This window comes from Ambystoma mexicanum, chromosome 6p, assembly GCF_040938575.1.
Source record: "Ambystoma mexicanum isolate Mex_15411 chromosome 6p, UKY_AmexF1_1, whole genome shotgun sequence".
NCBI classification, from domain to species: domain Eukaryota; kingdom Metazoa; phylum Chordata; class Amphibia; order Caudata; family Ambystomatidae; genus Ambystoma; species Ambystoma mexicanum.
Window position 1 is genome coordinate 1,353,241,791 of NC_090935.1, and position 12,484 is coordinate 1,353,254,274.

Consider the following 12,484-nt stretch of genomic DNA (forward strand, 5'->3'; position numbering starts at 1 on the left):
TGTCCTTTGTCTTTAGTAATGCCTGAATGCACCCAGTTCCCATTGGCTGGCGGGCTGTCCTTTCAGGACAACCACCCTGCTGTTTGAGTGACAGCCTAGGCTGGTCGATCGACAAGAGAAGCTCCGAAAGGGACAACTTCTTCCCTTGGGTTAGTGGGACCAACTAACCCCAAGACGAACTCCACTGAACCATCTCCCCCGACTGGCTGTACTTCTTTGCTGCTACAGGAACCGAGTGCTAGAGGTCGAGAAATATGCAGTCGAGTGCAACGTCTGAAATCTGACCAGAAGCTCCAGGAGTCTCCTAAGGACCCTCCAGAAGCAGGACGACCAGAGCTCGAGTCCCCTCACCAGAGTGCAGGACTCAAGGAGTGAAGGAAGCCCAACCAGTGTCCAAGATCCGCGGTGGTGCTGTTTACAGAGCACTGAAACTGCAAAGTGCTGCTGATCTAAAAAGAGCCCGTAGCTGTCGCCGACCTCCGAATTGCTGCTGCACGAGTCCTCCAGACGTCCTCCCTCTTGTCCCCTCGACTGAGGCCCATGAACCCAGGATCTGCATCACTGCAAACAGACAGAAGCCAGCTGCACCACTCTTCTTCTAACCAAAGGTACTGTTCTGACTTTGGGTACTTACCTTAGTGTCTTTAGCTTTGTTCTTCTCAGTTGAGACTTGCAGTAACTACTTTCCTAAAGTTGATTCCAGCTCTACCATTCACATGTTTAACAGCTTGTGACCCTACAGTGATTTTTCTTCAACAAACTCTCTAACTGTGTGCAAGACTGTGTTATCTAAGAAATGCCTCCGCTCCATAGACTGTGCTCCAATTGACTTTGGCTTTCATGGCTCCCTGCAGACTCTTCTAGTCCGCTTGACTTTGATATTTACTGTCCCTCAAAGGTGATAATTTGGTTTTAAACTATTATAGCTGGGAAAGGTATTTGTCCAGACTTCATTGGAAGATTCAAGTGCTCACATGCTCTGAGAACATGTTTAACCTTTTTCCTTCCAACCTATCTACGAATCTACAAAGTGTACTAGTGATATATAAATGTCATTACTGTCCTAGTTAGTGAAATCACCTCAAGTGTAGGAAGTGTGTAAAAAGCATCTCTAAAGAGTATCTACTAGCTTTGTGCTTATTCTGGAAACGTATTTTAAAGTAGATTTGATTGTTAAATATATTGCGCTTTTTAAAGAATGCTTATTTAAAAAATGATGTTAAATAAATAACTATTTATAACTAAAACCTTGAGTGTAAGTGTTGCTTGGCTACTTGTATTTGTGAATTTCATTGCTAAAGCTCTACAGCTCACATTTACCCCTCTTGCGATAAGCCTGGCTGCTCAGTCACACAACCAACTTGTGTAGTACAGGCGTATATCAAAAGGTGGATTACCTAATACCAAGAGTACAAGTGTTGTGTAGTCTCTTATAGGATTACTTATAAGTCTCTTGTAGGGTTACTACATCAATTCTTGCCTAACAATCGGGCCTGGTGAAAATTAGTCGAAAGGTTTGATGTTATATGCTTTCAAGAGACTTCGGCGATAGAGACCTTTAACATTCAAGGACATGCAGCTTATGCGATCCCAGCTACCAAGGGCAAGAGGGGCAGACCAATGGGAGGTCTGCGGAGGTGGGTGAGCTCAAAACTGGTCAGTCAGACAGCTGGAAATTAAAACCCCAGAACTCCAGTGCCTGAGCATTACAATTAGTATCAGCTCTAAGCTTAACCTATTTAACAACTACAATAGGACCTCAAGCGAGCATCCCCTGGGAGGCAAAGCCACGATGAATGACCTGTTGCAAATGAGTTCATCTCAAAATATTTAAGAAAATCTTACCCTGTCAATGGGGATCGGAATTTAAAATACAAACAATTGAGTATCTTGGGAGATATCTGGGAAGATCATGAAGTAGCATGGGGATACTGCAACTCTTAACCGATTATCCAAAAAAGACTCATCACTTAGCCACTGAGGTAGCAAGAATTATGCACAATAATAATCTAATGGCTTGTAATGGACGATTTATCAATGATCAGCCAGCCAGGTATACATTTCATTGACATAACAGCAATATTAACATCGACTATATAATGATTAATGCAACATCCTGGAATAGGCTGTGATACTTTGAAGTGCTTGACAGCTAGGAGAGGGACCACAAACCTTTAACAAGTGTAATATCTACCTTGAGGCCTGGATTATACGAAGAGAGAGCAACACAGCAAATTGTACATATTGAAATCCAAGGGCAATCAAGGCAGGTGGTGAAGTGGTACTAGGCAGAGGAGCGTAACACTGCCCTAGTGTCTGAGTTTGCGAGTACATATTCATTGGCCAGGAGTTTTAGAGTCCAACTTGAGGAGGTGAACAGGGCAAATAAAGCTATGAAAAGCGGGAAAGCTCCTGGCCCTGACTGCATAACTATCCACATGTATAAGGACGAGCCAGCAGTGTGGGGTCCTGTATTAACCAGAGTGTTTAACGCTGCTATTGTATTAGGTACAGTCCCAGATTCATGGCAGGAGGCTGCGATAGTACCCATCTACAGAAAAAGTGGGAGGGAAGTGCCTGGAAACTATCGACCAATCTCCCTCCTTGATGGGGCTGGGAAAATCTATGCGAAAGTAATCCTGGAACACCTGCAAAACTGGTCGATCGCTGAACGCATTTTGAGATGGTTGCAAGCTGACTTTCAGGAAGGCATGGGAACAGTGGAACAATGTTTCCTGCTGGATCTCTTGGTCAAAACCAAGTTGTACGCTATCCTTGTAGACCTCTGCACTGCTTTGATTAAGTCTCACGGAAAAAACTATGGTCAGTTTAAGCAGCATTTGTAATTTTATTACTAAGTGGTTAATTTATTACAAACCTTCACATATTAAAATACATCCATTTACATCAAACATATAAAAGCAAAGACAATTAAAATCCATAATTATCCCTAAAAACATCAAATTCAAAGAGAAAAAAACAGTACAGGGTCCACCTGTAAACACCCAACAGAATCCATTTGACACCTTCAGTACTTTATCTAGGAAATGGATACCTGCAAAAACTAGGGATGGGTTTTCGCCTAAAAGGAAAAAGCTCTACCATTCATCCACTTATAAGGTACTAACATTCTCAACAAATGTTTTTAAGTACAAGGTTCTCATTGAAGTGAGGGCAGGGCAAGATGGTAATTAGTGCTTTAACGTTTCAGTTGTTTCTGAGGTCAAGCAGAATCAACAAATGTTGTCTTCCCACCCACCCTGCTTTTGAGAAAACAATTCCTTGGTTGGATAGACGTTCAACCTTAGGCACAAACACTGGTTTCGATGATATGAGATAGGGAACTTCATTAAATATCTATGTACAATATTCATCGCACGACATTCAAATGATAAATCAAAGGTAATTTAAAGTGCAATTCTTGTTTTGTGATTCTATCCAATCATAGCTGCTAAGTTTTCTTTTGACTGCAAAAGGATTTTGTATCAATGTCGCCATCGACATGTTGAGTGCCTTTAGACTCTCCATAGATTTGTCTTGCCCATTTTTCAATGGCCAAGAGAGTTCCCCTTCTCGTCTCAGGTTGAAGATTTTATACAGAGCTGCCAAGTCTGTCATAGAAAGATTCTGTACCACAGCTAATGCTTTCCAAAGTAAAACTGAGTGTAGGGATTGCAGCCCAATTTCATACCTGATGACTACTATCGGGAGGCTCTTTGGCAAACCTAATACCTTCTTCCAAAATTGCTCCTCAAGCCTCTCCCAGACCTTCCAAGAAAGGTTCAAACCAGCCTCTCCCCCATATGTTAGAATAGGTACAACCGTTTGATAGTAAAACATGAAGATCAGGATTAGTGTAAACTTGCCGTATCTCGCATGCAAAATAGAGCCATGTAGGGAAAGCATTTTAGTTGTCGATCTTAAGTAAAAAAAACAAGGATGTTCATTCATGCTTGTGTTAAAACAAATCCCCAAATAAAGGATTGTGTCGACTTGTTCCAGAACTTCCTGTGCCACTCGCCAACTAAAGTTAACTCTACGCTTACCTCCCAATGCACCCAATATCATGATCTTTGATTTTTTTCACATGTATCCCTAGGTCATTGGTGGTTATAGAGGACTGAAAATGGTCTAGTCTTTGTTGCAGCCCTATCAGGGTCTGATTGATTAAATCTAGGTCGTCTGCGTAGAGTAACCAGAGGAGTGGGTATACATTTATCTTAGGTGGAAAAGCCTTAGCCTTATTCAAGGTAGCACGCATGTCTGATATCTAAGTGTTGAAAAGCACCAGAGCCAGTGGACAACCCTGTTTCAATTCTCTATGAGTCTAATTTTTTTTAGATAATGCACCCTAAGTGTTTAATTTAATCTGTACAGAGATGTTGGAGTATAACGCTTCAAACGCTTGAAGCAAATTTCTCGGGCAATTCCACGATCTCAGCTTTTCCAATAATTAATCTCTATTTACGCTGTGGAATGCTTGTTCCAGGTCACCAAATGCAAAATATAGCTTAGACAGACTGAATAGCATGCAGCTTTAGTACATGCAACAGGTAGAGATTTAATTCTGTGCCGACTCCTTTTACAAAGTCAGTTTGTCACGGAGCAAAATGGCCTCCCATGCCAATCCACGTCTTACGCATTCAAAGCAAGATTGTCGAAGAGCAGATCTAGCACTGCTATCTGTTGGTAGGTTCTCGGATCCGTTCTGTCCCCCTTCTTGAAAATCGGGACGATAATAGCCGCATTCCAGGAAGGGGGAATTTCCCTGCCCCTGGTGCATGAGAGATATTTAACTTTGATATTAATTAGATAATATCCTATCTAGCCAATGTAAAAGCCAAGGCCATGTTTCCCTTCTTAGGCATCACCTTTGTCTTCTGGGGGTACTATTGCAAATAGTTTTACATAGTGTGCGACCCAACAATTTTCTGCTACACCATTACTCAGGAGAGCAGTCTGATTGGCAGCGTTGTTGTAAATTAGTCACCAAGTATCTTTTGAATTTCTTTTGCAGATCACGCTTAGCATTATTTCAGCCATTATTTCAGCCTCTTCCTGGTATCTGGTCAATTTTAAGGATATCAGCCAATTTTTGTATCTCTGCTTCCTTTTTTTAATTTGCAGCAGAAAAGTGCATCCCCGGTTTTCTTTATCTCTCTAAATCTACTCTCAATAGCTTTCACTGTCCAACCACTGCTTTATTATATTGGTAGTTGGAGTAAAATTGGGGGTTTCGTTCTCTTCTTTTCACCACCTCAAAAAAAAACTAAAAGGAGGAGGGTAGTCTAAACCCGATTGCTGCATGTTGAAGGCTTCCACATATTTAGATACAATTATACCCGCCTCTGAAGGGGCAATTATTAATCCATTTCCCCCTAGGTTTATCATAGGAGCTCCCAAGTTTGTATCTTCAGATCTTTGACTCCAGGACCTCCATGATAATACTACCAAGGAGTGATCACTAGTTCTCATGGAGGATACGACCAAGGAGTCTATGTGATAAAGGGTGTTTTGGGAGACGAAGACATAATCTAATGATTAATATGCTGAACCATGTACCCAAGTCAGTCTCCCAGGAATATCTCCCTGGTCTGTCCATTTAACATGTGGGAGTCTCTCCGGCACATTTCACGCAACCATAAGGTTGCTGGAACTTCAACTGGAGAACTAGTTATTTGTAACTCGTATCCAAGAGGCAAGTAGCACAGATTTTGCCCTTAACAGGGTAGATTTTATGTACAATATCACCCAGTCAGTTCTCACCTCTAACAAATTCAACAATTTGGATGTCATATGAGGGGATTAGTCTGAGCATTGGGACACAATGGGCTTCATTGTGACTCCAGTGGTAGCCGTGCCGGTAAAAACGGCACGGCTGCCGCCGGAGTCATTTTTTACGGCACCGTTGTTACTAGCCCAGCATACTGATAATGAGGCCCAATGTAGCAGGTGTAAAATATTCCTCTGTTTAGGATGACATCATCCTCCAGGAGTAAGTCCAAATATTGCTTTTTAGTACTGGCAAAATCTCGGGTCTCCCTTTCAAATTCAGTGCCTTTTCTAGCTTTAGAATTAGTGTTCTGGTCGATCGCCGGAGGGTTCCAGGGTCGAGATAGAAGGGGGCAATCACGAGTCATCGTTCTTGCTTCATCAACCATAGGATCACGCCTCTTTGTCCCATTCCATCAGGAAGCCTTGGGCCCTGCATGGCAGATTTATATTTGGAGTCTGCCACATATCGTTTTTCTAATAGAGTTTGAAAAAAAAGGAGGGTCATATCCAGAGCCTGGTCGTAAGCCTGTTCTTGTGATGAGGTAGACGGGATCTCCTCTCAAGCAAGATGAATCATGCGAGGAGCTACAATCCACTGTGTATTCATCTCATTGTCGAAGCATTGAGCTCTCCATAGGGACCCCTCCTCCTCAACAGAATAGCAAGATAGATCTACTAATATGTTCCTTTCAGCCTCCTCATCGGTCTCGTTTTCCTACACACACCACACATTTCTTTCCAAAGCAATCTCTGTGACTAGGGTGCAGGAGTCTTGAGCTGTTCCAATCGGGTCTTCGCTTGTTAATTCCGTATGGAAAATCCTAGTTTGGAGCGGCGGAGCAGTCAGGTTGCGTAATTCTGAAGCTATTAGATTTCATTTTTATCCCCAATTTGAATGTTTTTTTTTTCATTTTTCAATCTCAGTTTTAGCAGCATATAAAACACCTCCAGAGTTAGTTGGTTTAATCCAAGTCTAATACAAGGACACTAAGGCTGTAATTCGCTGGGGTATGAAAGGTGAGTGTACCGAGTCATTTGTGGTAAAGCGGGGAGTGCGAAGGGGATGCATTCTGGCACCACCACATTTCTGTCTTTATATCAATGGTTTAATAGAAGAGTTGGTGATTAAAAGTTACGATGCACAAAACAAGTTACCCAACGATATTCTTTGCAGATGACGCTGTGCTGCTTGCAGCAAGTCCTATGGGAGCTAAGCATGCAATGAGAACTTTTGCAGAGATGTGCAAGAAATTATGCATGGATATAAATACAGCTAAAATGAAGACATTGATTTTCAGGTACAGATCCTCAAGGAAAACGAAAGGTCAATGGAACAAAGTTGGAGCAAGTGGTGGCCTATGATTATCTGGGCCTCCGATTTGCCAAGAATGGCCTCTGTACAGAGAATGTGGGGAAAGCAAATCTGAAGTTGGAAACATATTGAGGAGGGATAAGGAAGTTCCTTTCATCGCATGCTGGTGGTGCACTATCCCAAGCGCTACATCTGTACAGGCTGCAAGCAGCTTTGGATGGGGCTGGAATCTGAGGGTATACCAACTCAGTCATTTTGGGTGTCTCAGAAAATAAGTTTTTAAAATCCATGCTCATACAGCCTAAACGAGCCCCAATGCAATTTTACATCTAGAATGGCACATCTGTCCCATTGAAGAAACTATATTGTTAACGCCCTTGCTTTTCTGGATCCGTGTTTGGACCTCTTCTGCTCTAAAAGACTATAAACTAATGTTGACTGAGTTTACAGCACTGGAACGTAGTGGCTTCAGCCCGTAGCTTAGACATGTCAAGTTCTGATTACATCGATTTGGCCTGTCTGACTTGTGGGACTGGCCATTTGTAATTCCCATGGGAAGCTCGGATTTGATCAAAGAAGTAAGCCTAAAGGAATGCAGGAGGTCTACTGTAACATCCTGCCTCAAACCATCGTGTGGCCAGCAATATCTTGGATGCAAGGAGAACTTTGGTTTTGAACCATGTCTCGATATGGTCCAACCCCTTTATGCATGCTCGCTTTTTTTATCTGAAAGCTAGTACTTTGAAGACTGCTGCATATAAAGTGAATTGGTCACTGCATCATTCTTCTGCTTGTCTGATGTGTGGGGCTTCCGAGGAAACGGTTTGTCATTTCCTATTTTTATGGCCCGAGTATGCTGTACTAAGATCACAGCATTTACTACCCATATTTAGATTGAACAACATTCATAGGGCAGCTGATGCATTTCATTTCTGCTCAATAAGTAACAACTCACTTGTGACTCAGAATGTGGCTAAGTATTTGCACAGGGCCTGGCCCAGGAGTCCTAAATGAATTTGACAAAGTAATTTAGTGTGATATCTAACCATTTAAAAAATGTTATCAAACATTTTTATGAATAGAGCTGTTTTAATATTGCACTTTAAAAAAGAAAATGATGATTGATGTTTATTTTGTAAAAAGTGCCTTGATGGTTGTTATATCCGAATAAAGCTTTTTATTTTTTGATCGATAGATATGTTGAAATATTGTGTGAATGTGCGCAACACTCCGACCAGTGCAATAAAAGAGTCAACTACCAATGCCAAGAAAGAAGTGTAAGAGCACATACAACTGCAGAGGGTGTAACTTTGGCTCAACCAGCCGATAGAGAAGAAAGATCTAGGTTGATTGACTATGGTCATTAAGTAAGCTGTAATTGATTTCAATGGTTTTCTTTCTTCGCGGTCCCCTTTGCTCAGTTACCTGTCTGCCTTGAGCAAAAATAAACTCTTTTGAACCATATTTTGGTCTCTGTATTATCTGTGGTTCCCCCAGTGTCAGTTGAGAACTCCAACTCATATGATGTGATTTTACTTTGGATTGTTTCATACTGATTTTGAGTGGTTTAGATTTGCACCATAGAAAAAATAAGAACTAAGGGAATGAAGTGAGATCATGAACTAGACAAGAGGATTGGACTGGCGATATCACAAGGTTTCTCTAAATTTAAACTACAACGTTTCCAGGATTTACATGGGAAATGTAGTCAATTTGTAATGTTTTCATTTTGCTGTTGAAATATCAGTAAACATTGCAAGCATTATTCACCCTAAAAGACTAATAGAATCAGTACTTCTATATACTATCTAGTATGAAAATCTGCGTTCATGCATTGCACTCAGAAGTAAAGTTCAGTAACAGAAGGTGGAGGAAAACAATAATTGAGGTGTAAGTACAGAGGATGCTTACCCAGGCATAGTTAAATTTTTCTTGTCTGCATATACGATCAACAATTATAGTTTCATCTCGCCGCTCCTGCATTTTCTTTCTAATTCTATAAAGTAAAGAAACCAGATTAGTTTTACTAACACGTTCCTTATTAGTTCTATTGCACATCACAGTCAGGAGAATTTACAGCACACAGCATGTTTATTTTATTTATTTATTCATTGTTTGCTTGTTAGGCGCTTATACAGTAAGTCAGTTCTGTTTCAAAGCACCCACAGGCCAACAGGGAGGGAACATGGGATTGAAACGATAAATACAGTGTGGGAGAGGACAAACCTACTATGCCTTGTGAGTATTCAAAATGTGCAAGCGCAGCAGGGAATAGGGGTTGGGGGTGAGTGCTGATGTGTTCGTACTCATGGGTGAGCAACAGATGGAGTGGATGGTATAGCAAGTGCTATAGGCCTGGCGCCGCCTTCGGTGGAAAAGTGCGAGCCTCCAGGACGGATGCTGGAGGATGCTGAGGAAAGTGCTGAATGATAGACAGAAGCTGGGGCAATTGGGTGTGGAGGGTCAAGGGCCCTGAGGATGCATAAGGGCCCTGGACACAAATCAAAGCAACTGTGAGATTAGCACGGGAGGGAAGAAGTAAAAGAGGAGGTAAAGAGGAAAGTCTTGAGGAAGGGGAAGGCTGTTCCATGGGAGGGATCCAGATAAGGAAAGAGACCGGACTCCTGTCCTCTGTTTAGTGAAAAGCTTTACACACAAAGAGTTAGTGCCAGAGGAACATAGAGGTCTAGAGGGAGAGTATTTAGTAAGAGAGTTGCAGATAGTGTGGTCTCCGGCCTCAGACAGCCTTGTGGATGATGCAGAGGGACTTGAATTTAATCCGTATAGCCTGGGCAGGAGAGATGCGGTTCCTGGGCTTAAAGCCAAGGATAAGTCTTGCTGCCCTATTCTGGCTTAGCTGGAGGGGGGGTCGCATAATGGAAGAATGTAGATTCAGGAGGAGGCTATTGCAATAGTCAAGCCTAGAGAGAACCAGGGCTCGGGTAACATTGAGCTTCTAGTTGAAAGTGAGGAAAGGGAGAATTCCTTTAAGAAGGAATATTAGAAAGTGGGACTTCTTGGCAATGTCCTGGGTGTGAGGTCGGAAGGAGAGAGAGGAGTCGAAGATGACTCCAAGGTTTCTGGCTTCAGATGAAGGAGCAGACACTATTGGGTTGAGGTTTAGACACTAGTGTGTTGAGGTTTTTGAAATATCATTTTTCTTCAGTTCAGGCAAAGACTGGGATTGGTTTGTTTATCTGAGGCTAATTCTTTGTTCAGGGGGCAGTACCAATCCTATATCTGGCCTGTGGATCCTGGATTCCAGATGTTTCCCTATAATCCTCCCTGAGGATGACTGCAATGAGCTGAGAGCTATGGTGTTTCCAGCATCGGACTAATGAGCTGAAAACACGATCTGTAATCTTTCTATGCTTTATTGTGAAGACTGCATTTACGGGTGGGGAGCATTATACTTTTCCTCCCTGGAGCAAGGTGCAGTTTCCGGGTATAAATGAAGTTGAAGCACTGTATCTGCAGACCGGCAGTGTTAGTTGCCGGTTCTTTGGACTTCCTTTAGAGTGCTGGGCATGCTGGTAACAATGGTGTCTGTGCGGTGTACCTTCACCAGCCACACTGAAAAGGTTTTCCTTAAAGGTAAAGTATCCTTCTTCAGTATTGGGGATTTGGGTTTGGCTAAAGTGAGGATTAAACTCTCTATTTATTTTCAAATAGCAAACAGACAACAAATAATCATCACTACACAGAGGATATGTCAATACAAGTATAATAATAGCCATGGTATATGCCTTGGTATACCTATTTGCCAGCAAAGCCCCTGCTCCCCTTGCTCCACCGCCATTGGATCCTCCCAGCGCCTTCAGCATGCCCTATGGATGGTCACCTCCCCCCATGTGATTTACTTTGCATTTCACCATGCTGACCAAATATTTCCAAATGTATACAGCCTCAGGATTTGTAGATCCACTCCTCCAGTGCCATGCAATTATTCATGTTTAATACGAAGCGGGACACTTTGGGAGTTTCCTGCGCCTCCCATAACATGGCTATCATCCGCTTGGCCACTATCAAGGCGTGGTCCACAAATAATTTTCCATAACAGGAGAGCTCGATTTTCCTCCAGATTCCTTTACAGAAGCAATTAGGGGCCCGCTGTTATTGGGTGGGAAACCACAGCCGAAAACTTTTGCAACACCCTTGAATCATATGTTACCCCCAGATCGCATAGTAGAATGTTCCCATCTCTGTAAAGCATCTCAGGCAGTGCCGGTCTGGTATACGGCCCCATTTGAAAAGTAGTTCCCTTGTAAAATATACCTGATACAGGAGCTTAAGTTGTATTATATGGTAGCAAACCGGGAAAGCCATCTCCCTCAGGCCAGCAGGGCCTACTGTGACTCTTCTTCCTCTATGGGGCCTACATCAGGGTCCCATCTATGTCAAAGGTTCGTCAAAGGCTCAACTCTTTCCATCTGACCACCTTCGTAGCTTTCCTGAAAGCTTGCACCGCCTGCTGTGAGATGCGAGGTGGCTGTGTCGTCTGAGTTATCCCATATACCAGAGCTGCAATGGGTCTCCCTGGCCTAGTCTGTCTAATTTCACCCTGATATGTGGGCTGGTCGTGTCCCCTTTCAACCATCCATTTGCAACTGCCAGTTGGAAAGTCCAGTAATAGTTCCAAAGATTTGGGAGCCCTATCCCCCTTCCCATACCGAACCGTGTAGGTGTTTGAAAGCGATTCTTGGGGGAGTTACTCTCTGTAGTACTTTTTTTTTTTTTTAATGTGATGTTTACACAAACAAAAGGAATACATAAACATTATTACAAGACAAATAAAACCCAACAGTATCGCGTTAAAATAACTTCACATATATACAGACAGAGCATTCTAGTAAAAAAGAAAAATAAACACATTTGTCCAAATAAACAATCGGTTAGTAATCCTCAAGCTTGTACAGAACCATTGGTCACATTTACTATTAAATTCAAGTGAGTTAGAAAACGAGCTACTTCATATGTAAGAAAGGTTTCTTGGGCTTGCGACAATCTTTCCCAGAACATAGAAGAGTTCAAAGTTTTCTGAGTATCGACAAATCTGAAATCTTTCAAGTCTCAAAGGCCACGTACCCTTACAATCTGACAGCAGATGGACCGTAGTTTGCTATATACCTTCTTCACACATATCACAAGTGTTACAGGGGTAGGCTATAGGGTCTCCAATATTCTGCAGCTCCAAAGTGAGAACCAAATTTAGCCTGAATCTTAAGAAATCTGATATTATTCTCTGATTAGACGATTTTTTAAGATATGCCGGGAGGAATCCGATAGGTTTATCAATTTCCATCCAAGAGGCCGACAGTTTAGCCTCTCTCATCTTGGAGATGGTTCTAATCCAATCCATTCGCCTTACATATTTCTTTACCAATAAAGGGTTCTGGA

General features: G+C 42.3%; 1 protein-coding gene across 1 annotated transcript in view; it reads right to left on the minus strand.

The window, feature by feature from the left end:
• SNAPC3 (small nuclear RNA activating complex polypeptide 3) overlaps positions 1 to 12,484 on the minus strand; it is a 382,446-nt gene that overhangs the window by 197,904 nt on the left and 172,058 nt on the right. Inside the window, exon 3 of the mRNA XM_069626051.1 lies at positions 8,999 to 9,083. Coding sequence (XP_069482152.1) covers positions 8,999 to 9,083 — 85 coding nt within the window. The remainder of the gene's footprint in view (positions 1 to 8,998; positions 9,084 to 12,484) is intronic.